The 27,187-nt window shown below is 42.3% G+C and overlaps 2 protein-coding genes and 1 long non-coding RNA gene across 4 annotated transcripts in view; all 3 read right to left on the bottom strand.

Moving 5' to 3' along the window:
- atp10b (ATPase phospholipid transporting 10B) overlaps window positions 1-8,017 on the bottom strand; it is a 24,115-nt gene extending 16,098 nt beyond the window's left edge. The window contains exons 1-4 of the mRNA XM_019870043.1: window positions 7,498-8,017; window positions 3,520-3,724; window positions 3,248-3,333; window positions 2,087-2,193 (exon numbers count right to left, since the gene is read on the bottom strand). Coding sequence (XP_019725602.1) covers window positions 2,087-2,193; window positions 3,248-3,333; window positions 3,520-3,724; window positions 7,498-7,907 — 808 coding nt within the window. The 5' untranslated portion in view covers window positions 7,908-8,017. The remainder of the gene's footprint in view (window positions 1-2,086; window positions 2,194-3,247; window positions 3,334-3,519; window positions 3,725-7,497) is intronic.
- On the bottom strand, window positions 1,025-1,540 carry LOC109515916 (uncharacterized). Its single transcript, XR_002168277.1, has 2 exons — window positions 1,314-1,540; window positions 1,025-1,127 (listed from the first exon to the last, which is right to left on the bottom strand). It is a non-coding gene; the product is annotated as an uncharacterized LOC109515916 (long non-coding RNA).
- Window positions 8,018-13,203: 5,186 nt separating the features above from the next.
- The window catches only part of LOC109515749 (gamma-aminobutyric acid receptor subunit beta-2-like), a 30,652-nt gene continuing 16,668 nt past the window's right edge, over window positions 13,204-27,187 (bottom strand). Inside the window, exons 2-7 of one of the 2 annotated variants that reach the window (XM_019869738.1) lie at window positions 24,382-24,464; window positions 21,084-21,221; window positions 20,191-20,343; window positions 17,135-17,379; window positions 16,334-16,474; window positions 13,204-14,658 (exon numbers count right to left, since the gene is read on the bottom strand). In XM_019869738.1, coding sequence (XP_019725297.1) covers window positions 14,302-14,658; window positions 16,334-16,474; window positions 17,135-17,379; window positions 20,191-20,343; window positions 21,084-21,221; window positions 24,382-24,464 — 1,117 coding nt within the window. In that variant the 3' untranslated portion in view covers window positions 13,204-14,301. The remainder of the gene's footprint in view (window positions 14,659-16,333; window positions 16,475-17,134; window positions 17,380-20,190; window positions 20,344-21,083; window positions 21,222-24,381; window positions 24,465-27,187) is intronic. The other variant, XM_019869739.1, reaches the window with a different exon arrangement.

The following is a 27,187-nucleotide window of genomic DNA, read 5'->3' as shown; positions in this document are numbered from 1 at the left end:
AAGAAAACGCCTTGTTCGACATTCATTATATGCGTGCCACATTTTCAATTGTCTGCCTTTTAGGCCACATCTGGGCAGTAAGAAGAGATGAGATCTTCGGTTTGTAACTCCCGGGGAAATTGATTAGATTCTATTACAGCTCGAATGATGTCTCTGAAGGCATCTGAAAGTGCGGCGAGTGGGTAGGAATTAGGTTTTGCTCTGCTCTGAAGGGTTTCATGAATCCAGGCATCCATCTATTTGGGCTGTGGACCTTCCAACATCAACCTCCCACACCTTTTGTTCACCAGTCCAGTTAAGCATGTTTTTGTTTGTTTGTTTGGTTTTGTTTTCATCATTTTATATGATGGTAAACCAGTATTTTTCAAACTTTTTTTGAGCCAAGGCACACTTCTTTCATTGAAAAAAATCTCACGGCACACCACTAGCTGAAAATATGAAAAAAAACGCTTATTTGAACAATTAACGTATTATATTGTTACTATAACCGTTTTTAACATTGAAGAATGACGTTATAACACCTTGAATTGGAATCAAATGAACACAAAGAAAAAAGTATTTTATAAGCTTTCATATTTATTGTTTCACTGTCGTCCTGCATTCAAGCGGCACAAATTCGCTTGTCTCTAGTGGTCGAAACACAAGGCAATTGGCTAGCTCCCGCTTCTCCCTCGCGGTATGGGAGGGTACGACACGATTACTTTCTGGGCGATAGACCGCACAGGCATACAAATTGGATATTTTCCCGTGGCACACCTGACAATGTCTCACGGCACACCGGTGTGCCGCGGCACAGGGTTTGAAAAACACTGTGGTAAACTTCTGCTGCAGTCAGTAATGTTAAAATGTTAGTCAAAGCACTGCCTGTACAGTCTCAACATTTAATGATGGTGAATTCTTTGACGACTGATTTGTTTCCAAATATAATTGAACTCAATTGAAAACGTTAATTTGAATTCAGTGCAACTCAGAATTGACCAGCATCAGATCCTGAAACAGATTGTGTTTGATTTTAGAGGATCAACTGTATTTGATACTCACACATAACACTTGAAGTGATTCAAATTGTTGTTGGGCCTTTCACACACCACAACACTGTTGAAACTTTCAGGTTCAAAGTTGGGCTCCTGTGGAAAGACAGCGGGGTTCCAGGTCATGAGCACGTACCCCACTGAATGGCGAAGGTTTGTGAGTGTTGAGGAAGGTAAAAAATGTTCATAAAACACATCAGTCAGACACATCAGCTTACTTTGTTCGGTTGTCATCAATAATGACTGAAAGAATGGGTGTAACTAACTACCAGTTATGCTCACCGTGGCGCAGATGCCGGGAACCACCTTTCTCTCTTTGAGGTTGGTCTCGCCATCCAGGTTGGACGTCTCTATGTGGCACATCCCTTTGCGGTCTGATGTGTGCAATAGCAGGAGGTCTGCAGGGACGATTTCGTTGGAAAGCACCTTCACGAAATCACCCACTTGCACATCCTTCCAACGGCGCTCCCCAAATTGCTTGTCTTTTCTGAAAGACGTACCATTATTTTTTTTCACAGGAGACATGAGGAATAAACAAAATATCTCTCTCTCTCTCTCTCTCTCTCTCTCTCTCTCTCTCTCTCTCTCTCTCTCTCTATATATATATATGTATATATACGTGTGTGACGGAACACCACTCTGATAGATAGACAGACAGGCCAACAGTACAGATAGATAGATAGATAGATAGATAGATAGCTAGATAGATAGATAGATAGATAGATAGCTAGATAGATAGATAGATAGATAGATAGCTAGATAGATAGATAGATAGATAGATAGATAGATAGATAGATAGATAGATAGATAGATAGATAGATAGATAGATAGATAGATAGATAGATAGATAGATAGATAGATAGATAGATAGATAGATAGATAGATAGATAGATAGATAGATAGATAGATAGATAGATAGATAGATTCTGTACACTGCATATACTGTAGCTATACACACATACAGAGATATAGGCACTAAATCTCAACTGGGCATCCATATGTCTGTGAAGTGTAAATCCAGCCACGCGAGATGGAAAGAGAAAGTGCACAAATACCTGCGTACACCACAAAGCCGATAGCGTGGTCGGTATTTCTGACAGTGCAACCTCGAAGCAGCAGACTCTCAATTCCAGCGCCCACCTTTTCTGTATTTGGTTTCTCCCTGTGGCAGAAGAAAGAATACTCCTTGTTCGACATTCATTGTATACGTGCCACATTTTCAATTGTCTGCCTTTTAGGCCACATCTGGGCAGTAAGAAGAGATGAGATCTTCGGTTTGTAACTCCCGGGGAAATTGATTAGATTCTATTACAGCTCGAATGATGTCTCTGAAGGCATCTGAAAGTGCGGCGAGTGGGTAGGAATTAGGTTTTGCTCTGCTCTGAAGGGTTTCATGAATCCAGGCATCCATCTATTTGGGCTGTGGACCTTCCAACATCAACCTCCCACACCTTTTGTTCACCAGTCCAGTTAAGCATGTTTTTGTTTGTTTGTTTGGTTTTGTTTTCATCATTTTATATGATGGTAAACCAGTATTTTTCAAACTTTTTTTGAGCCAAGGCACACTTCTTTCATTGAAAAAAATCTCACGGCACACCACTAGCTGAAAATATGAAAAAAAACGCTTATTTGAACAATTAACGTATTATATTGTTACTATAACCGTTTTTAACATTGAAGAATGACGTTATAACACCTTGAATTGGAATCAAATGAACACAAAGAAAAAAGTATTTTATAAGCTTTCATATTTATTGTTTCACTGTCGTCCTGCATTCAAGCGGCACAAATTCGCTTGTCTCTAGTGGTCGAAACACAAGGCAATTGGCTAGCTCCCGCTTCTCCCTCGCGGTATGGGAGGGTACGACACGATTACTTTCTGGGCGATAGACCGCACAGGCATACAAATTGGATATTTTCCCGTGGCACACCTGACAATGTCTCACGGCACACCGGTGTGCCGCGGCACAGGGTTTGAAAAACACTGTGGTAAACTTCTGCTGCAGTCAGTAATGTTAAAATGTTAGTCAAAGCACTGCCTGTACAGTCTCAACATTTAATGATGGTGAATTCTTTGACGACTGATTTGTTTCCAAATATAATTGAACTCAATTGAAAACGTTAATTTGAATTCAGTGCAACTCAGAATTGACCAGCATCAGATCCTGAAACAGATTGTGTTTGATTTTAGAGGATCAACTGTATTTGATACTCACACATAACACTTGAAGTGATTCAAATTGTTGTTGGGCCTTTCACACACCACAACACTGTTGAAACTTTCAGGTTCAAAGTTGGGCTCCTGTGGAAAGACAGCGGGGTTCCAGGTCATGAGCACGTACCCCACTGAATGGCGAAGGTTTGTGAGTGTTGAGGAAGGTAAAAAATGTTCATAAAACACATCAGTCAGACACATCAGCTTACTTTGTTCGGTTGTCATCAATAATGACTGAAAGAATGGGTGTAACTAACTACCAGTTATGCTCACCGTGGCGCAGATGCCGGGAACCACCTTTCTCTCTTTGAGGTTGGTCTCGCCATCCAGGTTGGACGTCTCTATGTGGCACATCCCTTTGCGGTCTGATGTGTGCAATAGCAGGAGGTCTGCAGGGACGATTTCGTTGGAAAGCACCTTCACGAAATCACCCACTTGCACATCCTTCCAACGGCGCTCCCCAAATTGCTTGTCTTTTCTGAAAGACGTACCATTATTTTTTTTCACAGGAGACATGAGGGATTTTTGCATGCTACTCGTAGAAGTTGAATCAAGAGGCCCTTTTGCCCTCAGGCTGCGAGGCTTCCCGTGAAAAATCTTGTGTATTTAGCTGTGCTTGAAACGTTGGCTAACTCGCAGTGACAGACAATTGCTGGTATGCTGCCCTTCATGTACAACCTGATCGGGTGGCTTCGTCACAAAACCACACCTGGGGTTCAAAGAGCTGAAGCGTATGTATTTTAGTCACTTGCATTTTTGAATGCATCACTAGCGCTATATAAAACAAACAAAAATATAAATGCAACACTTTTGGTTTTGCTCCCAGTTTTTATATATATTCAACATCTGTGGCATTGTGCTGTTTGATAAAACTGCACATTTCAGAGTGGCCTTTTATTGTTGCCACCCTAAGGCACACATGAGCGCTAATTATGCTGTCGGATCAGCATTTTGATAAACCACACCCATGAGGTGGCCTGGATTATCTCGACAAAGGAGAAAGGCTCACTCACAAAATTTTTGACAGATTTGTGAACAATAATTGAGGGAAATTTTGTGTACAGTACTTAGAAAAAGTTTCAGGTCTTTGAGTCGAGCTCATGAAAAAAGGGAGCAACAACAAAGTGTCGCGTTTATATTTTGGTGCAATTTATCGTTTTATTTTATCTATCTATCTACAGCAGGGGTGGCCAACCCGCGGCTCGTGAGCCGCATGCGGCTCTTTGGCTGGTTCAATGCGGCTCCCGGGCTCTCACACGACAAGCGTCGAAAACGCATCGGCAGTGGCGATGCCATTCAAACGAGGCGTTAACTTCACAGAACGTACTCCGTCAGCCTATCATCAAGCCCGGTACTTGATTGACATAGAGGGCAACCAATCAGATGACTGCATCACCGCTCATGCGCAAACAACGGCGCTAAACGCTAAGCTCGTCAGCGAATTACCTCTGATTTTAAGATAGGGGTCACCCAATACGTCGATCAGAATCGACCGGGAGCCAGCGAACTGGTCCCAAGTTGACCGCAAGGGGTGGGAGGAGGAAATGGGTGGGGAAAAAAAAGATTTGTTTGTTTGTATCATTAGCTTTCATTCATTTTCAGCCCGTTCCGACTGTTGCTCAACGTGGTGTGCGTGCATATGTGCGCGAGTGCACTGGTGGGCACCCGCGTGAGTGCGAGCGCGCATGTGTGTGCGCGTGTGTGTTTATGCTTGCACTTGCGCGATCGGGTCGTTCGTGAGAAGTTGGTCGCTTCAGAAGTCGATCTTTGGCCAAAAAAGTGTTTGTGTGTGTGTGTGTGTGTGTGTGTGTGTGTGTGTGTGTGTGTGTGTGTGTGTGCGCGCGCGTGCGCGCTCGCACGTGCGCGAGGAAGGGAATGATGTGGCTCTTTGCAGTAACACAGTAAAAAAATTGGCTCTTCGTCTCCGACTGGTTGGCCACCCCTGATCTACAGTATCTATCTATCTGTCTATCTAGACATCATCCATCCATCCATCCATCCATCCATCCATCCTTCCATGCCTTTTCATGTTTGCTTTCATAATGTTTGTAACCAGAAGGGACCAGGGTAATTTGGGGTGGCAGAAAGCGACTGACTCTCACTGACCTGAACTGAAAACAACAGCAAAAACGTGCTGCGTTTGGGGTTGCGTTGGCCCCAGAAGGTTTTGTTAGTAAATTTAAAACTATGGACAACCTGTGGGTGAGATGGATAAATCGAGTGGATGTAAATATTTGTAGAGAGATTACAAAATTGCGTGGTGGCAGAGTACCCACTTCTAAAGGGACAGATCAGGAACCAATCTGTCATCACTGCAGTTTTTCCCAGGTATGTCTGAAATGTTTGGTTGGTTTGTTCTTGAGTAATTTAGCAAAACATAGTGGCAAGCTGGCCAGATAATGTCAGTTCAACTGCGATCTATCCATTTTACAGTCAAAAGAACACATCTGTGCCATTAATCAGAGGAACTGAAAAGTCAATTCAGTTAATAAGCCAGTCCCTCAATGATCCTGTTAACAGGTTCCACCACACCCTTTTTTAATGAATTTACCTGTTGCAACGTAAAGCAAGCCCCCTGTACCATCTCAAATATATGACAGATAACGTTTTCTTTTCGATTGACACATTACACAATCAAACGACAGGTAGAATTCACTCAAACAATTTAGCCTGTTTTCTCATTTGTTCTAACTGTTCAGTTAACATTTCAGCGGTTTTATTGTGACTACTAGTACAATTGGAGATCATGTGAGTTTTTGCCACCCAGAAGTACAGTGTCTCGTCATGGTGTAAAGGTCCCTTTCTAGCTAGCTGGCTAGATGTCTGTGTCCATATCTGTAAGGTAGCATGGGGACAAGATGAGATGAGATGAGAAAACCTTTTAGATGAAATTATATTATTATATTGAGCTGTGTATCCAGGATGGTCGGCATTTAAATTGTCCATTAAAGGCATTTTCAAGGGAACATTCTATTATCCATCTACGTAGCTAGAACTCTTAGCATTTTCTAGTGTGGGCCAAAATGAACTCTGTATCCAAAATGGTCTTCATTTGCCCTTCCAATCAAGCCATTATCCAGCCATCATATATTGCTCTTTTGGATTAGTTTCAGATGTGTTCAGCCGGTTATCATTACAGGAAAAGGTGGCCTCAGCCAACCTTTCTGAGCACTGCTTGCAGAACAGCAATAGTTTCTTGTTTGGGTTGCTTGAGCGCAGGTGGAATGACAAGAGTGTGAAGTCGAGATAAAGTAGATTAGATGGCCAAGAAGATAAGGCGTGCCAATGCTTTCTCTATGCGTTGTTGTTTTGGATATTAGCCATCCATTTGGTTGCATTGACTTTCAAAACCCTATGAGCCATAAATGGCCAAAGAAAAAAGTCAATCTTGTCCAACCAGAGAGCTTGTCTCATTGCTTGAGGCTGAGGTGACAAGTGTCTGTCTTCAAGGCGCTCAAGGCCATCTCGGCTGACAAACAAACACATACGCATGCACATGTGTATCCTCCTCAACATCCCCGCTGACCAACTTTTGTGCCAAGCATAAAAGCAAGCAGCTGCCAGTTCAAATGATAAACCCTCATGGAGGTTAAACTCATCACTTGGAAGTCTTGCGGAACCCTTCAGCCTCACATGCAAGGAAATACACACACTCCACTCCTCCTCCTCTCACAGTAACTCTAAAATCACACCACTGAAAAGCTTGGGAAAATGACAGAGTTTTATCCTCCTTTCTAAATTATTCATTTTACACCAGTGATTCCAAAATAGATACCCGCTAACCTTAATGTCTCTGCTGACACAACACCCAGTTGAGGCTTTCATCAAATGTGCACAATGCCGTGGTGAGATATACTGTTGTGAGCCTCTTCAAAAGAGGAATAATCTCCCACACAATTTCTATTTCTAAGTCAAGAATTCCCACAGGGGGCTCAGACGCAGAGGAGGAGGAGAAAACACACACACACACACACACACACACACACACACACACACACACACACACACACTGGCTGCACACACTCATGCACACACTCATTTATTTTGATCACAGAGGTGCCTTGAATGCACAGGCAGAGGGGGAGGAGAAAAAACACACACACACACACACACACACACACACACACACACACACACACACACACACACACTGGCTGCACACACTCATGCACACACTCATTTATTTTGATCACAGAGGTGCCTTGAATGCACCATTGTGCTCTCAACGCACACGTGTACTTCGGATGTTACCTGCTGTAGATGAAGCACGGCATGCTATTGAGCTTCTTGTCCAACTGGTACCTCCTGAAGTCCTCCCAAGCGTCTTTAAGGGCAGTGAGAGACAAGATGACACAAATGGGGATAAGAGCCACCTCGGGCTCAAAGGCGTTCACCACCGGCACAAAGTTGAGGATAGCCAGGCCCACAAAGTAGATGTTAGCCAGACGGTGAAACTGCTCAAAGAGGTTGAGCGGGAGAAAGAGGAGGAGGGTGTATTTGGTGGTCTTGATAGCGTTTCCCGGCAAGTAGCGGTTGGGCTGTTTCTTCTTCCCTAGGCCTTCATAAGGCAGATTGGATACCAAGTGGCGAAGGTCATTCTCCCGTACCCTTTGACCTGTCAGGGCATCCCTGATCAGGGCCAGAGGGTTCCACCATGCCATGGAAGAGCTCTCTCTTCTCCTGATTCTCAACAAGCTCCCTTTCTTTCCATTCGCTGGCTGCTGTCTCACTCTTCCAGCTCGTGTGTGTATTTGAGGCCTGATTCACACAATTGACAGCACTTTTCTGACTAGCTCCGCCCTTCGCATTGACAGGTGTGTTCACATTCCTAAAGTCATTCAGTCTCCGGGAGAGCAGAAATACAGTTGCTGTGCAGAAATCTTTTGGTCTTTATCACTCTTTTTTTTCACCTGTCTTGTTTGGCCACTTGGGAATGCAGGTGGATCAGTATGACTTTTTATGCTGAAATAGTTTGACTATACTGTATCATCACAATAAGTGGTTTTATAATGTCACAATGACTGCTGATTGCTGTGTGACATGAAATCTAATTGCAAGAGAATCCCAGCAAATGAACATTACAAAGTCTGACATTGACTCCGAGTGCAGCATGACAGCATGACATATGCATGTGAGACTGAGTCGCGTACACTGATGATTATTCTTGAAAATGGTGCACTACAGGAAAAAAGAAGTGAAGTGACATCAAAATGTCGCTGGAGGCAAACATGCATGTGGCCTCTGCCTGTGTAAACGTATGAAGGAGTATTAGGGCCACTGGAAAAAGCACAAAATAATAATACTACAATACATATCATATAATTTAATATTACAAGCAAAAACATAATCATTTTGTCTTTTGAAAAAGTCACATGGATTCACATTTCCTCTTTTGTAGGGCTTGTCTGTATTCTAAATAAAATATTTTATATCGTTTGATGAATATATGGCAGGTTTATGTTGCATTATGACACTTTTTTTTCTCCTTTAAATTTGGACACACATTGGTTCAAATTATTTTAGTGTTTTTAACTTTACCACTCGTAACATTAAAGCGATACTTCACGGATATATGACGTTTGCAGCAGTAAAAAATGAATATTTGATCTACAGAAGGAAAACTTGCAGAAGTAAACTTTTTGTGTAATAACATGCCAGTGCAAAGCTTGTTTGCGGTTCCAATTTGTTGCTCTGTATTATGGCATTGTTTTTCTTTGTGTCCTCCTTGTCCAATGTGTGTTTATTGCCCAGCATTGCACCTATGTTGCCTCTCCTCGCACTGAACATTGACCTACCCCTGTGTTGAAAAAGTTGCCATAAATGTTGACTCAATCAATGTAGGGCTGTGTTTTTCAGCTCTTATGTGCTCTCATGAAACTTCCTTTGAAGACTTTTATTTTCTCATTGTGTGGGGTCTCACATTTTTAAAATTGCTTGGAAAGTTAACCAGATCTTTTCTCTTGAGGCCAAGTACACCCATTCTCAATGTACACGAGCACGTCTCCTCTATGCACACGCCCATGAGATTTAGCTGCTTGGTGTGGGGCCGCTCCCTAACTGCAATACACAATCCACGACTTTGTTAACCTCCTGGGCTGTCCTCGCACTTTCACTCAGTTTCAACAGATGTTTAGGTACTGCATAGCCACTCCCGCAACACACCGTTGGCACTGTTTGGCTCAGTAACCTTTCCCTGCCCTGTTAAGATTATGACTTTATTCCTGTAAGAGCAGGTCATTTTTCACCTAGTAGTCGAGAGCGGGTGATGAAAAAAAATGCGCCAATGTGGCGGCCATGTTGGCAGGGGTGGCTTTCCCATCAAAAACAACGTATGGACATAAGTGGCAGGCATGTTAGCAGGGGAGGGAGTCCCGACAAATGGAAATCATGAATGTTAGCTTAGCATCACCGCAGGTACGCAGTTTACAAGGAGCATGTCAGTATCGACCTATTCATATCTATGGCTGTTGTTCTTATGCGAGCGAGCAATGTACAAATCTACTTTTGGCGCAATGCTACTTTTGGTGCAGTACACAGTTTTTTTTTTTTGTTTTTTTTGTAAAACCTTTCTCCACCATATCTAATTAAAACTGAGGTAAAAAACGGAAGAGCTAACATCACCAAAGATGAACGCAACCAAATGCACATCTTACCATTGTGAGATTGGCTTCTTCAGTGCAGCTGGAGCTGAGAGTTGGTCAAAGGTCAAAGCTAAACATTGAGCAGGAGCTGAGAGTTGCAGTATCATACTTCAAACCTCGCTACGACAAGCTGTGCACTGCAAAATGTGCTCATTGTAGCCATTAATCTTAACTTCCTCATTTTGATTTAAAAAAAAAAAGAAAAAAAAAAGAAAAAAATCAGCATAGATTGTTTTGTTCGTTTTTGTTTTGTAAACTAAAGTGGTTTATAATTGTGCCCCTGAATTAATGTTGTACAACTGAATTTTCAAGTTATTTATTTATTTTATTTGAGTTTAATTTTTAGAATCAAGTGCAATAAATTGGTCAAAAATGTTTACAGTTCAAACAAGGCTTTTTCCATTTCAATTTCAGGCAACTTGATGCACTTAAAATCTTTTCTGTTATAGACTAAAAAACAATGTGAATAAAGTTATTCTTTGCTGTCAGTTGAACTATATTTCTTTCTTTTTTCTTTTCTTCAGTGTTAATAAGTATAGACTGTAATGCAGAGGTGTACTTATCACAATGTTATAGACAAATGACATTATTTATAGTGGTGACAGAGAGTGGGGTGGCGGGGAGCGCGAATTGTTTCCTTCTTGCTGGGGGGGGGGCGGTAACAGAAAATAATCGAGAAGCACTGGTCTATTGTAAGAGCACTGATGTCAGCTTGCGCAATCTAGATTGAATGATAGCGTTTAAATGTACGCTTTTGTGTCTCCAAAAAGCAGCTTTTGCACAGATGGCATGTATGTAGGATGCCTTGCACTTCCTCATGTTGACATATGTTGTCTTTTCCATATCAGGCTGCGGAAACTGTTCAAACAAGCCAGATTTGCACAGGGGTCACGCCATTGATAACACTTACTATAGTTCCACAGTGAACCGAAGCACCCCTGCCTGGATGGAATGCATTGCGTAAAGGAAATTGATATTTTTTAGAAATTACCATCATCAATCAAAAGTACAATGTCCTTGAATGGTCAGGTGTGTGTGATGTGTTTGCCAAAATCAGTAGTCGGCTAGCACATGGACTGTACGGTGGCGCAGCTGTGAATGTGCGCATGCCCACACACACGCGCGCACACACACACACACACACCCACACACACACACACACACACACACACACACACACACACACACACACACACACACACACACACACACACACACACACACACACACGCGCGCGCGCGCACACAATGACTAAAACCACACACATGCTTCCACATAGAGTGCCTTGCATCCCTAATTAGTTCAGTGACATGAAAAGACTACAAAGTCGAAAGCATCTGCCTTTTCCCTTCTTTCTTATAAATGCCAACAATAACAGCTCTAAGAGAGCACAAAGCATTTGTCTTTTGTCATGAAATAACATATCTGTTTTTTAGCGATGCATAAAATCCATAAAACCAGATTAGATGTCGGGCTACATCACATTTTACACCACTTTGCAATTTTTTTTTCCCAAACCCCCGTGAGCATTTGTTACACACATTCATAAATGACGTGCAGCTCTGTTAAAAGCATGGTTGTGTCTTCCCTGAGATCGCAAGATCTGCAGTTAATCTGCCCTTCATTTTTTTATAAAGTCAACAAGGGACCTCAAATGCTAGAATTCCCTCGCAAAAGAGAAAAACAAGTTGTAAAAAAAGTTGAAAATGAGCCTAATGGTGAGTTGTAGCTTTAATTGCTGCCGTGCCAGTATGTCGAAATATGTCTTTGCATGACACTGCTCCGTGGCACAAAAAAAGTCGTGAACCGCTGTCTAAAGTTGAAAAAATATCAATGGCGTTATCGATTCACGTTTACATTATAAGCGACTAAAACAAATCTTTTGTCACTCAACCCATAATAAGTACAGTATTGTGCAAGGTACTTCAATTAACCCGGCACCTTTATGTTTACATGTGTATCCAAGTATTTCTTTTTTCGTGTCCATCATACAAAGCAATTGAAGGTCTTGTATGTTCGGATTAAGAATCATGGCGCACTCCAAATTCCTACATCTTCGATTTCTGTAGATGTTGATGATTTGAGGGATCCAAACAGCTTGCATTTTACTGGTCTTTCATTGTGTGCTTAGTTGGAAATCAAACATTAGTCGTACATTATTCTCAGCTAGGACAAAATCCCTTTTAAAATATTAAATATTCAGTGTTTTGCAATATGAAATATTCACAAGCAGCTATGTAAGGGGTGCAACAGTGTTTCGGTCAAAGAAGCAAGCGCAGCAGTGGAGCGATGGAGGACTCTTTCTCCTTTTTCTTCCGCTCCCTGTATTCATTTTTTTTTTTTTAATTTCCAGCAGTCATTATTTCTTTTGGACACAAGTCAAAAGCGTGCCTGCATATGAATGCGGCTCTGCATTTACGTCACCTCTTTTCCATCCATTATGCATTCCGAGATTCATTGCGCACGTCTCTATTCATCACACACTCTTCTACGCGCTCACAGCGTGGCTTTCATTGTTCATGCACAGGTACAGAAAAAAAGCTACATATTTTGTAACTTGAGTCAAAATGAAAAGCGATAGCAGGTGAAGACAGCAGAATCAGGTGACTGATAACAATGACGTTATAATCAGTGTCAGTTCAAATCCCATATTATTGTGATATAAAATAATGAGACCAAGATACATCCTGACAACGCTTTTCCACTATTAAGATGATATATGACCTGTTCAATTCCACTGAATTGAAAACAAATCCCTTTGAGAGGGACCATCGCAAAATCTCCCAAACATGAGGGAAAATGTCTACTTTCTACTTGAACATCTGGAATTTAGTTGGGGTTTAATCAGAGACTCCCATTTAACCTGAGATTGAATGTGTGTAACAGTCTTGAAGGTGTGAGGCCAGCCAAAGAAAATGTCACTTTGTACTTTGTTACTGAAGTGATAGACTGTATTGAGTTTTAATTGAATTTAGATACATCTTCATAGTTGTTGACAATCATTACACAACATATTTACATCCTTTATGAAATATTACAATTGGAATTTACATAGACTTTGTACAAAATACGCCTGACTTCAATGCCTGTAGCGGGGTCCTTGTTAAGTCGTTTGCGGAGAACAAAACATGGATCCAGTAGCCACTGATGTCTGGAAGTGCTTTAGTATCAGCAAGGAGGTGCTTCAAGAGTCCATTAAAAAGAAAAAAAAGGGGGAGAAAAATCCAAAAAGCACATCGACAGCAAAGTTGAGGATCTGTGTTTCATTTTTCTTTTCTTTTCTTTTTTAAGCTCATTTGACTTGCTCGTGTCTTTGTTTTTTTTCCCTTTTTTTTTGACGGCCTGGAAAATTATTGATGTGTAATTCAACTGCAAAACAACGACAGTCAAATAGAATAAATTGATATTTACACAATGTGAGTACTGATTTATAAAAATGAATCATCTCTTTCTTTTAACATGATTTGTATTTATCTACATTTTTTTTTTCATAACAGAAACCTAACCACAATGAAACGTATCATACTTCTATCATTCAATTCTACTGATAAAGATGATTGTGGATTGCCATATTTATGCAGCAACTCATTGTCATGAAAGGACAGCCGATTCATATTTCTTCCACTCGATTGTCCCGTTAAAGCCATTCCCCTCCTCTAAAGCTCTTCTCACCATGGCACAATGTAAGGACGAGTCGAATGTCCTTTTTTGTTTCAAAAAATAAACAGGGTGAAACGGACTCGATTTGGTCCGTGCTGCAAAAGCAAAAACAGAAAGGTCAAAATGTCCAACAACTCCTTCACCAGATGTCCATGACGTGTTTTTCCTTTTCTATCCGGCATTGGCACTGCCAATTCCACCTTCCACGCCATCTTCACTATCATCACCATCGCAACTGAGACGCAAAGAAAATCAAGCGTGAGCATGCTCTTCAAAGGATGTTTAGGATTTACAGTAATTATAGGAAAATAGACTATCAAGGATGACTCCTTTGAAATCATTTATAAAGCTTTCCCGGATGCAGACGGCTTGGCTACGAAGTAAATAGATACTAAACAAAACAAATCCTTAAAGTATATGCAAACACAAGCATAAATATTTGATCCACAGAGAGTAAGCTACGAATGACAAATAGTGATATATTGAAATTCCTGCACCATCACTGTCCTTTTTAAAACTCTTGTTTTTAAAGTGTTTGTCCAATCCATGGAAGGTGTTTCCCAAATGCTAAAAGAGTCACTTCAGTGTTGGTGCTGCTGCCGCTGTCTGTCCAAAATGTCTTTGCACTCTCTTCACGTCGTCTAAAATGAACCCGCTAAAAGGTGGCGCACCGTTCATCTCTCTTTAATTCTTTATTCCATCTGAATCCCCTGCTCCCCATCTTCGTGAGACGGCCTGGAGATGGCCGCCGAGCTTAATGGACGTAGTAGAGCCAGTAGACCACGTTGAAGAAGGAGAAGACGGTGGGGAAGATCATCCTGGACCACTTATCGATAGAGTTCACGTCGGACAAGTCCGGGATGTTGACCTTGAGCTGCGAGGCCCGTCTCCGTAGGCGCGACTTCTTCTGAGCGTGGCGCTCCAAGGCGCTGTGGCCATAGTTCTGGCGGGCCATGGCCGCCCTGCGGTACTGCAGCGTGGAGCTGTCGTAAGCCAGCATAGTGTTGCGGGGATCTCCGGGCGCTCCCAGGCCTCGGGACAGATCTCCGGCACCCCCCATTTCGTTCTTCATCTCCAGGGTACTGAACAGGATGTTGTCGTCGGGAGTCATCTGCAGCGTGAGGGCGCAAAGATAGGCGGAGCCAATGAGAAGTGACTGCTCGTGGGAAATGGAAGAAAGTTAGGGTCACCTGCACCATGTACGTGAGACGAGTGAACACTTCATTGTGAATACTATAGCAGGTAATGCAAATTGTCACTAGCAGTACATTCTAAGAAATTAGAAAAGCAGTACAGTGGAACCCCTTTTGTCATTATGAAAATTGGAATTTACTATGGACTAACTCGAATGGCTTATTTTTCATGCCCAAGCAAGGCTGGCACAAAGCGCGGTCTAAATCTGCGCAGGGGTGGGCTAGACTAAGTTATGGTATTTTCACAGACCCGTGTAAGATGTCTCAGCGTGGCGCATTTAAATTAGTTTTGCACCTTCAGAGCGGGAACACAGCTGGCTTGATTTGCCGCCAATTGAAGAGGCTCCTCTCATTCCTGAGAGGCGAAAAAAATAAACTGATTTGCTTATGTCTTGTGGCAGCTTGAGGCACACAAAGTATGTTTAGAAGGAACTGCAAGCAGACCTCCACATCCTTAATTTTATTATTTAACTTGTACATGCAACACATTTTGACTGAATCATAACATTAGTGCAGCAGCTTCACTTGGGCCTAATTCGCTACTATATTTTAATCAAGTCATGATGGTGCCACTTGGTGTGAAAAAAAAAACAATGTTACAACTACTGGGTTAGCACAGCCGCCTTATGGTTCTGAGGTTGGGGGTTTGAATCTAGGCTTGTGTGCCACCTTTCGCCCAAAGTCAGCTGAGGACAAGCACTATGAAAAACGTTGGCTGATGGATAACATTCATTTTGTGAGGCTTCCTTTGGAAACTGAAATACATTTGAAATCCAAATAGATACGTGTTTGATTTTGATTTAGGAGGTTCCACTGTACATTTTCTCAACTACTGATCATCTGTATGTGATCGTATAACCACAGCACTATGACAGAACATTCCTGGAAAAGCAAAAACACACGCCACAAACTAATTTCATCTCAGAATTTCAACCGGCATGGCTAAAATTCTGTCGTTTCACAACAAAGACAAACGGAATTAAATCAAAGAGAAAGCAAGGCAAAGGAAAATGTGACAGGAGAAGGTTGAGAGAAACTGTAAGGGGCTTGGCAGAAATGGAGGAGAGAGGCTAAGAAGGTTCAGGTGGGTCAGGAAAGGTAAATTCACTTGAACATTTCTTCATCCATCGCCTGACTTCTGAATGTCCCAATATCAGCTCGACCCATGAGTATTGTTTTTCAAGTGAAGCCACTCGTAGTCGTAACACTGAATGAGCTCTCATCGAGCGATCCCATTTTACCCACAGTGACTTATCTGTATTTGTATCTCAATGATTCGACTGTAGCCACTGATGCCTTCTCCTCTCGTGTCATATTTGGAATTGTCCATCAATTTCAATGTACAGCTCAAGTTGAATTTAGGGAAAGCCTGTAGAAATCAAACTGCTAAGCCGAGGACGTCAGGAAAATGCATGAAGAGCAAACCAAGAGAGGGAGGAAAAAACACAATGGTGGGAGTGATGATCAAAGTTGCCTGAAAAAAGTCTATGGAACTCAAAGAGATGCACAAAAAACTAACAGCATTTTTTCCTCTGATCGGGATCGATTCAGATTGATGACATCGTTAGTTTTGACTTTCAAAACCTCCAGTACCTTATTTCTTTGCTCGCCTAGTCCTAATGCGGCATCGTCCACAAAGATGGGATCCCACATCGAGTCATACGCGTCAATTTCCCTCTGTTTCATTCTGGCATACAGAGCATCATCTCTCTGAACTACATTTCCCACCAGCCACTGCAAGCATACAAAATCAGCACTGTTACTTCTGGGAAATTGTAGCTTGCCACACTCACAAGGAAAGGGTGTAATTTCTTTTTGTATATGTATATATATGTTGCTGTTGTTGGAGCTATCGCTGTAGTATACTTAAAAAGGGGAGATCACATCCATGGATTTTTTCTTTTTTTTTTTCTTTTTTTTTGCAAGGCTCCTTGCCTTTGAGAGAGACAGCAACATGGAGATCAAGTGTAACAATGCCACTCATTGCATCTGCATTCACTCCTTTGGAAGCACAAACAAGTATAAATGAAGTTCAAGAGGACATTTAGCATTGGTCGCATTGATCTGGAGAGAAGAAATCATTTGCAAGCAGCACACACACACACACACACACACACACACACACACACACACACACACAAACACACTTACACAAGCAGTGCCAGCCATCCTAAAGAACAAAAAGTCACCCACTTCAATGCCGCTTCATCTTGAATAACGAGCTCGTCTTCTCCCACGGGATCATTTTGAACAACAATTTCTTTCATGGATGGTAATCAGACAGTCACCCGGCACACAAGCGCGCACACACGCACGCACACACACACACACACACACACACACACACACACACACACAAAAACCTTTGCACAAGGGTGGTGCCAGCATGTGTACCTTGTTGGGGTCAGGTCTAAGCTTCTCGTTATTGGCCGTGGCCGCCTTCTCAGCCGCTTTCTTCTGCCGCTGCGGGCCTTGGCCAAAGAAGATATAGTTGACGAAGGCGTACTCCAGCAGGGCGAGGAAGACGAACACGAAGCAGCCCATCAGGTACATGTCGATGGCCTTCACATAGGGGATCTTTGGAAGCGTCTCTCGCAAGTGAGTGTTGATGGTGGTCATGGTCAGCACCGTGGTGATCCCTGGAAACCAACATTTGGCCACATTATTAGGGAAAAGAACGAGTTGAAGATGCGTGATAGAGAAATCTACGAACAAAATGATATCATGTTTAAAGTTTCATTTAATTTGGGCCTGTCTAGACGTTTGTGTATTTAGCGCCGTCTCGGGCGGAGGGCTCTTTGAAGTCCACAGGGAGTTGCCGGAGTCAACAGTTTAGGAACGAAGTGTTTTAGAATATCAAAAGACAGTCTGGGAACTGGTCGCGGCCCAAGAAACATTTGTCATCTGCAACGTGTGCGACTTCTTTGTTCATGGGAGACCAGACATGAAGGTGTTAGAATATCTGTGGTTCAAAGCTTGACAAAAGTTAATCAAATCTTCGACCGAAGGGCCGGACTGGGGGCGTGGTACGCAAATATCGGGCACAGTGTTTTTCTTGTATTTTGCATATGTAAACAATAAAAGTTTGACGAGGAACACAGGGAACTTTGAGTGCGATTTGCGGAGCAACTGCTGTCGGTCGCTCTGGGAAATCCTGCTCCCGTCGACTGCAAAGACAATCTTCCCTGAGTCGAGTTCTTTTGTTTAAACTTGTCCAGGTAAATCTCTGACAATGAGTGACTTCCAACCACTGGTATGCCGCGCAACGGAACACTTAATTAGTCTGAAAATGTCGATTTATTTACAAGAAATGTATGTCATCTATCCACGCTGGTGACATATAATGGCAGGCCAAACTAAATCCTCTTCCACTCGATGGCAGAATCCTATTAAGCTGTCCGTAAACCTGTTGCAACCGAATTTTGCCTTGGCTCAATAAAAGTTGGGAAACACTGTTTTAGCTTCGTGTTTGTTCACAACTCAGCAAATTAGGATGAAGAAATAGTCACTAATCCCGGATATGTTATCTGTTTTTGTTTCATGAATCCATTGTTTAAATGTCTTTATTTCTGTATGTAGTCGGGGTCCTCGTTACCTACGACTGTATCGTAACAGATTTTAACTCTGAGTACACTGAACTATCAAGGCAGTAGTAAAGTCATAATTACAGTAAATATTTGTATGAAAAATACTTCTAGGCTGTAAATAAATACACAATTAAGTAAAAATATAGCAGATACAAGTTAATTGTGTGGCCCGGTGATCCAGTGGTTAGCGCGTCGACCTCACAGTGCAGAGGTTGTGGGTTCGATTCCGGCTCCAACCTCCCTGCGTGGAGTTTGCATGTGCTCCCCGTGCCTGCGTGGGTTTTCTCCGGGTACTCCAGTTTCCTCCCACATTCCAAAAACATGCATGGCGGGCTGATTGAACACTCTAAATTGACCCTAGGGGTGAGTGTGAGTGCGGATGGTTGTTTGCCTCTGTGTGCCCTGTGATTGGCTGGGAACCGGTTCAGGGTGTCCCTCGCCGACTGCCCGAAGACGGCTGGGATAGGCTCCAGCAACCTCCCGCGACTCTTATGAGGATAGAACGGATCGGAAAATGGATGAATGAACGAAAGTTAATTGTGTGCCATTAGTGACATTGAAACGTCATAAACCAAGGATTCGGTTATACAGTGCTGGCACAAAATTAGAGGGCCACAATTGGCCATACAATTTGGAATTGAGACAATATTTGGAACTTACTTTTCTCACAATATATTTCTATAATGTACAAAGATGTACATTATAAAATGAGCCTACAGATGTTTATTTCTGTAGGCATAAAAAGCAGGATTAGAATGTTTAACATTCAACAATTTTCAGCGAAAGCCAGGATGAATTTGAAATAGATCTATTTCCTGTTTAGACTCTTCACATTTATGTCGTGTCACACTAAAGAGTGGAATTACACCCCAAATAATTGGGAGACATAAGAAAATTTAGTTAGAAATTGCACCAAAAAATTGTGAAGTACAGTAGTGAGACTGCAAATCCGGAACTGAATAATTTATACAGTATGATTATGATGATGATGATGATGATGATGATAAAATCTCCTAAAACCTGCATAGAGTAAAAAGTGAATGCTGTGTGTTTTTCACAGGTGTATTTTATGCATCCAATTATGTATTCAAATGGACAATAGAAAAACTGTAGTGCTGTCAAACATCTGCCATTCGTCACAAAAGAATTCAACTGAGGTTTTTTTTTGTTTGTTTGTTGGTCTTGTTTTTTCTACATACACGCACTGTGCTTGATACATTAGTCATCTGCATGCACAATCTGCATTTGGTCAGATTCACACGTATTATAAATAACCCAGCGGTTTATGCAGCTCGCAGCTTCCTGTCTCATTGGCAGCACACTCGCTTGCCGCTGCCCGCTCGCAGGATGCCGCGAGCGGGCAGCTCTTGAAATCACGTTCACCTCCAAACATCCCATGCGGGCCGCCAACCTGCATGCGTCCCACTTTGGAACACAAATGGCGCGTGACAAGAATGACACACATAAACGCTCGGAGCCGGCTCCTCGTGCAGCTCTGACCTTCCGAGCCCAACGCCAAAATTGAGCTTCGTGGCATTTCGTTTTAGCACGGCTCGAAAGATGAAAATGTGTATTATTGTAATTGGGCTTCACTTAGCTAGCCGGTTGAGGGACAGACGGGCAGAGAGCAAGACAGCACGTTTCAAGGTCAAGCCGCTGCGCCTCTCTCTGCATGAGTCATGCATGGAGTCATCTGAACAACAGACATTTAGCTCGGCAGCCTATCACAATCTGCTATCAGTGGCATGCTTAAAGCTAATGAGAAAACCAGTCAAAACACACATCAGACACATGACACACACAATCTATGTGAAATGGCTTTTTATGATGTAACTGGGGGTTAGGGCAGCCGTGCCATCCTACCCAGGGCCACTCTGGCGGCAGAGGCATCGTAGTTGATCCAGAAAGAGACCCAGGATAGGATGGTAATCAGGATGGAAGGCATGTATGTCTGCAGGATGAAGTAACCGATGTTCCTCTTCAGTTTGAAGCTGAGGGACAGGCGGGGATAGGAACCTGAAGGAGATTGAAGGAATGAACCAAGATTTTTACTCATTGATATTGGCTGATGTGCACAGCAGGCAATTGTTTATGACACTAATGCCAAATTACAAATTAATACATACAAATTACATGATGTGTTCCTCATATATTTGCTAAGTCGCCGATTGGCTTTCTGTGCTCGGGACTAAACCCTGTCTAATATAAGAGTAGTGCACTGACGCCATCTTTTGGCCTCTTGATGCTCAGGAACTATATAGACATCAGCGGAGGAGCTTCATTTAGTCAGGCCATATAATTGTCAAATAGGAAAGTAATGCTTTGCTGCCATCGTGCAGCATGGAGGGGTCAAACATTTTTCTGTTACTGTTTCACTTGTGCTTTTATTGTAGAAGATAGATTTACTACTGCTCTCATTTTTGGTTGAAAAAAATCCTCTTGCTTGTGGCATCCATGCTCTCATTCCCTTGTGCCATCGGAGATCGGAATAGCCAAAGCTAACAAAGCTAACCGCGATTCACATCCACCACCATCTTATTTTCATTTTCTCTGGACCTGCACAGACATATGAAGGCTGCGTTGCCTTGTTGGTGATGCGGAATATTAAAGTTGCTTCGTCCACTAATCGGTTCAACCCCTAGTGGCATCTACAGGCAACTTTTTAGTTTATTAACCTCGCAGTACGTCTCAGTCATTGTAACACTGTACTACTTTGCCTATTGAGAATGCAAGAACTGAAGCATTGCTTTGGATACCTGTGGAGAAGACCACCTTCGTGGAGATGAGTTTATAGTCGACGATCGAAAACTGAGGCAACTCGATCCTGTCGACGCCGGATACTGCACCTTCTCCTCCCCGCCAGTAGAACTCGATATCATCTGTTGTGTAGCCATCTGTTGAGCACAAAAATCAAAAGTTTTCACGTGATGACAACCACTGCGTCCTTTGTGGTGCAGACGAATAGTGCTGGGAATAAATCTCACTTGACAGGATTTCAGTTTTTAGTATAGCAGCTGAATACTAATGTTTTATCACAAATTAAAAGGCAGTTTTGACAAAAAATCCTCAGTACTACTCAGTACATAATAAGCTAACAGGTTTTGGAGCATTTCTTTGATTTTGTTTCTGATTGTCACCGTAAAATGTGGTTATTTTATCAATGTTTTTGTCTTGCATGGCAGGCACAGTTTCTGAGCAAAGGGCTTTATAACAATGTTTGACTTTCTGAGACATTAAAACGTATATTGTTATTCATCTATTTGTATATGTTGTTGTGATGGGAAGTACTTGTTTGGGCCCTGAGGAGGGACAAAAAAAAACATTGTAATACATTTTGGACTAAATCTGATTACCTATCAATTTATAAAATGAACAACACAATACAATGTTACTTTCCCACTGCACGGTATCATCTCTGCACGCCTTGGTTTTCAACTGAAACTGAGAAAATGACACCGCATCGGATACATTACTCAGAGTCATATTAGGTTAACTTCCTTGTTTCTGTGCTAATGAAAGAGAAATTGCTCAGGATGCCACAAATATCAGTGATGACAATGTGGAGCTGCACTTAAAATAACAGCACGCTTGACCGCCTAAAATGAGAGTGACATGTAACAGTGTCACGTCATTCCTTTGGACTTGTGTTCTAAGGGCTCCAAAATTTGGCAACCTGACCATTTGCTATTTTTAGAACTGGACACAAGCAGACGTGGATAGTAAAATGGCACTGAATGAAGTAACAGCTTGACAAACTGAAGAAAACACTGACATGATGTAGCTGACTGTAATTGTCTCACAAACCTCCAAGAAATATTTTTAAATCCTAATTTTTGATGACGAAACATGCACCGGGTCATATTGACCCAAGAACCTTTTTAGGGCACAAAAGAATGAAAAATAACCTTGTTAAAACACTGGCTGCAGCCTTACATTTGGTCACTTGCACTTTTTATTCCCCGTTTGTCAAATTATACTCACCTTTTGAAGAATCATTTGCAGAAACAATATCAACAAATATATTTGCTGGCCACTGAGATACCGCATGTCACCTACATCAGGTTCTGTGAAAGATCGCTATGGTGCAGTAGCATCGAACCGCACCGCATTTCGAATCATTTGTTTCGAGTGTTATTTTCCATCAAATAGTGTCAATATTAGGGGCCGCTCTCAGTATGATGCAGTGCAGTTGTAGGCGATAACAAAGAAATAAAATAAATCAACAATCATACCTGACAGCATGAATCAAAGCTTTGTGATCGCAGAATTTTGTGCATGGCTTTGTACCGCATTAAATGTTTTGGCTTTGGTGGTTGAATTATTTTTGAGTAGATGAGACACTGTAGGCAGTACTTTTGTTGCACGTTAGATGACAATGCTGAGCTTTAATTGATGCAGCTGCAGCATACTGAGACATGGAAGTGGTGCATATTGCTGAGATGTATGACACTCGCTTGGGGCTGATTCGGAAAGAAAATTGAAAGGACGTTTTTAAGGCCATTTTACAGATGCTGTGTTAGATTGCTGTATTCATTCCTTCAAAGTTGAGGGAGATAAGGCATGACTTCTGCACGTGCACATGTAAATGGCAACTTGCATGGGGATTGGCTCTTTGGCTATCATAGATTATATGCACCGGGCAAGGCTCTGGCACTAGGGTGCCCAACCGTTTTTGACCTAAGATTGACTTTTCAAGCAGCCAAACTCCCACGATCGACCCATTACTGCACGTGCACGAATGCACACATGCACTGAGGCATGTGCGCGTGCACCCAGGCACATGTGCGCATACGCACGCACGCACACACCAATGCCACGATGAGTAAAAGCCATAACATCCCCTAACATGAACGAAACAGAAAAATAAAGTGGATACAACAGTTTGTGAGTTTGTGAAAAGGACATCACTGCTTACTTCAGTAGAGACCTGGCGCGGTGGCATGAGACGCACATTTGCAGCGTGTTAAGTGCAGGCGTGTGTAGACTTTTTCTATCCACTTCACATTGTTGATCGATAAAACGTCACTCAAAACAACTGTGTTGTTGTATTTATTTTATTTTCATGATTTCTTTTGGGAAATTGTAAAATCCAAACAAATCATGCATGCAAAACCAGTGACGGTCCCTGCTGTTGGAGCACGGGGGCTATCCGGGCTTTTCAGACCCGTGTCTGTTAAAAATGCATCAAGTTTATCAAGTCAAGTGAGAGTTCTCTGCGCTCATTAGTCTGAATAAAATAGCATGTTCTGGCATGAAGCGACTCCACCGTTAAAACCGCTGCCAGTTAATCCATATGAGAACAGATACTGTCTGCTGATCAAAACCGGGCTTGCGTGCTTCAGTGCGTGTGTGCCTGAGAGTAGAGGAGGAGAGGGGGTGGGGGGGGGGAGAAAGAGGTTATGAGTGAGAGAGAGAAAGAGATAAAAAAAAGGGCTGCAGGATGAGAGTGTGCAAAGAAAAGAGATGATGAAGTGATGGGGGGAGCTATGGCGAGCGTCAAGGAAGAGGAGCGGAGAGAGGCCGTTCTGACCCGCCGCTGTTTTTTCCGCTGCTTACCACCGGCACGAAATTCCGGCAGCACTGTGATGAAACCCAGAAAGAGTGAGCCTGAGCCCTACACCGTATCCCGGCCCAACAATCCTCCTCCCCGGGGACCCAGATAAAGCATGACAAGGAACTCATCTTCCTCATGTTCCACCCTTTCTCCCCTCCTCTTCCCAGCGCTGTAAAATAACAACCTCCATGGAAAATGAATTCTTTGTACCTTGCAAACATGGCGGCGGAACATCCACAAACACTGGACCTAATCAAGCCAGTGTAGCTGAATTAATTAGGCTGGATGTTATCAGCCGGTGAACCATTAGTGATGTTCCCCTTCTTGATGTGTATCTCCACGAATCTCATCAGCTTCTCTCAGCATTTTACATCCCGCCTTATCACGCCGATTTCTACCTTGCGCCGGCTTCAAAAACCCACAGAGCTGCATGCGTACGTGGGATCGAAATCTACGTCGGCGAGTGGGAGTGAGACGTTGTCAGGGACGACGGTACTTACAGCTTTCGATCTCCAGGGTGCAGTTTTGCTCATCGAGAGGGTAACGGCGCAGGTCCATCATGCAGGCTGCAGTGGTGGTGATCCTAGACGCAGAAAAGACACCGGTCTGTTTGAAATTTTGAAAATCTTTTTTTACTGTAGGAAACTTTAGGGAGCTATTTTTTTCAAACAAAACAAACTCAAGACCTTCTGATGACCCTGGGAACTCCCTGCACTCTTTGTTCGACTTTGTTAAACATGGCTTTCCACTAGAGATGTGACAGCAATTTCCCGTGAAGACTTTATAGTGAGAAGTCGACCACCCCAAACTGAGCCGAGTGGGGCCAAGTACCACTGCAGCTAACCGAGAGGTCTGCAGCGTCATGGATGGCACATGTTGCTCAAACAAAAATGATTTGTTGTCATACTGACAGTGATCTTTCTGACTTATATAAAGGTGGGCCGTTGCTATGGGTGTGTGTGCGGGCACATGTATGCATGTGAGTGCGTTTGTGTGTGCGTTTCCTGACATTTCCTTCATGCATACGTCCCTGATATTTGCTCTGGGGAAGCACACAGTGTGCAAAGTGGAAATGTAAAACTAAGAAAACAACATCATCCAGGCTGAGATCGTATATGGCTTGAAATGCATTTTTAATAGCAAGGGTGTAGACAGTATCTTAAGCCTGGTACACATAGACTGCTGTACCATTATTTACAAAGTATAAAATGTCAAAGAACCGACACATGACAACAAAAATCCACATGTGGCTGCTGCTGGAATCCAGACCGAAGGAAAATACAAAAAGTAAGGAGAGGTAGAGGAAGAAATAGAAAATGCTAGACTTGGTTTTAGCTAGTTTGGTAACTACATTGCTCTGGTATTTTGATTGTCTTGCTCTCATCTTAGTCATTTACTGTAGATTGCGGCGAATGGCTTGGGGGACACGTCATACAAATACAGATCACTTGTTGTAGATTGTATTTCTAATCACGGATGATATGCCATAGCACAAGATTTTGTGATGATTATTTTTCCACACAGACCGTTACTGCTGACTCACGGAAAGAGGGAGCCAAAAATCTGTGACATCGCGGTGCATGCAAACAGTACTTCTGTTTTGAGTTGTCCAGGTGAGGTAAGATCATCTCTGCAAAATATCGGTGGCTTGGAAGCACATACCTCGGGTCAAAAGTTTCCCAAGTGTCAATAGCTCCCCGATTTTGCAACTTTCAAATGGCACCATTTTTTTGGCCATTTTCATCAGGATTGACTCCAAGATTGCCTTCTGGTCAAACTGAAACCAATGTGAAAATGATTCCGCTAATGTTGTTTATTTCTTCTGTTGCTTTAAAATAAATAAATAAATAAACAGTTGCTAAAAAAGTTGGTAAATACAGTTTGCAACACTGTGACTCTGCTTTTGTAAACACGTCTACATGTGTGTAGACAGGTTGCTAGTGAAAGCAGTGCATGCTAGCCTGTGACAGTGGATAAGTATTACATTTTAATTAAATCAAATTTGCACAAAGCTTCTTCCTCTTAAAGAAGTCATGAGTATTAAGGAGAAAACGTTCACAGATTTACTAGTTCCCATGGCATTTAGAGGTGGACAGGCTAGTTATGTTTAAAAATCTATTGTCATAACTACTGTTTTGCACTCTACAATTGTAACCATCTTCTAAGCAGTGAACCCGCAAGGCAGTTTTTTTCCATTTTACAGCCTTATTTCTCTGCCACTTGTACTTACATTGTACTTGTGTAGAATTGGGATCATTGCTAGATTATCTTTTGTCGCATAAGAGGAGGAAACAGGGTTCATGTTGTGGTTACACAATTCTTAAATAAAGAGGGAGTCAGCCACATCAGACAGCTCCTCTCAGCGTGCTTCCTGCAATACACACCCACGCACGCACGCGCACACACACACACACACACACACACACACACACACACACACACACACACACACACACACACACACATTGGTCCAATCTGAATTGAGCAGGGCCAAAGCCCACAGGCTGTCTGGACGTAACCATGTAGACATCATCTATGCCTTTAGGATGCGCACATACACACACTGACTGATATAAAACATGATAGCATCATGCCACCATAATAATAATATCAGTATTGCTTTTTGGTTTCCTTGTCATTAATGATCACTCTCAACTTTGTCATCCATGTATTAGCAGTGTGTTAAATCATTGAAAATAATCTGTGATGATCCACTTGGAGAAATCCTTTAAGAATATGCTATGTTTAAATTGTTTCTTGGTTTGAATCAGGTGTTCGATCAAACATTCCACATGAAGCTGGCGGGTCCAGTGTGGGGGTTTATGGTCGTTTTCCAAAAAATGCAATGTTGTTGATGCTGGTGTTGGGTGACAAAATATTCTATCATGATATAGGCCATTTTATATCATGATAATGATGTACCATGACATTTGTTTTTTTGTTTTTTACCCACAGGTACAGATGACGACTGACAGAACCCTTTCTACGATGGAACTGTAACCATGTAGACATCATCTATGCCTTTAGGATGCGCACATACACACACTGACTGATATAAAACATGATAGCATCATGCCACCATAATAATAATATCAGTATTGCTTTTTGGTTTCCTTGTCATTAATGATCACTCTCAACTTTGTCATCCATGTATTAGCAGTGTGTTAAATCATTGAAAATAATCTGTGATGATCCACTTGGAGAAATCCTTTAAGAATATGCTATGTTTAAATTGTTTCTTGGTTTGAATCAGGTGTTCGATCAAACATTCCACATGAAGCTGGCGGGTCCAGTGTGGGGGTTTAT

This window comes from Hippocampus comes, unplaced genomic scaffold (genome assembly GCF_001891065.2).
Source record: "Hippocampus comes isolate QL1 unplaced genomic scaffold, H_comes_QL1_v1.1 scaffold9, whole genome shotgun sequence".
Classification (NCBI taxonomy): domain Eukaryota; kingdom Metazoa; phylum Chordata; class Actinopteri; order Syngnathiformes; family Syngnathidae; genus Hippocampus; species Hippocampus comes.
The sequence above is the reverse complement of the archived record's forward strand: the minus strand, read 5'-3'. Positions and strand labels throughout refer to the sequence as shown.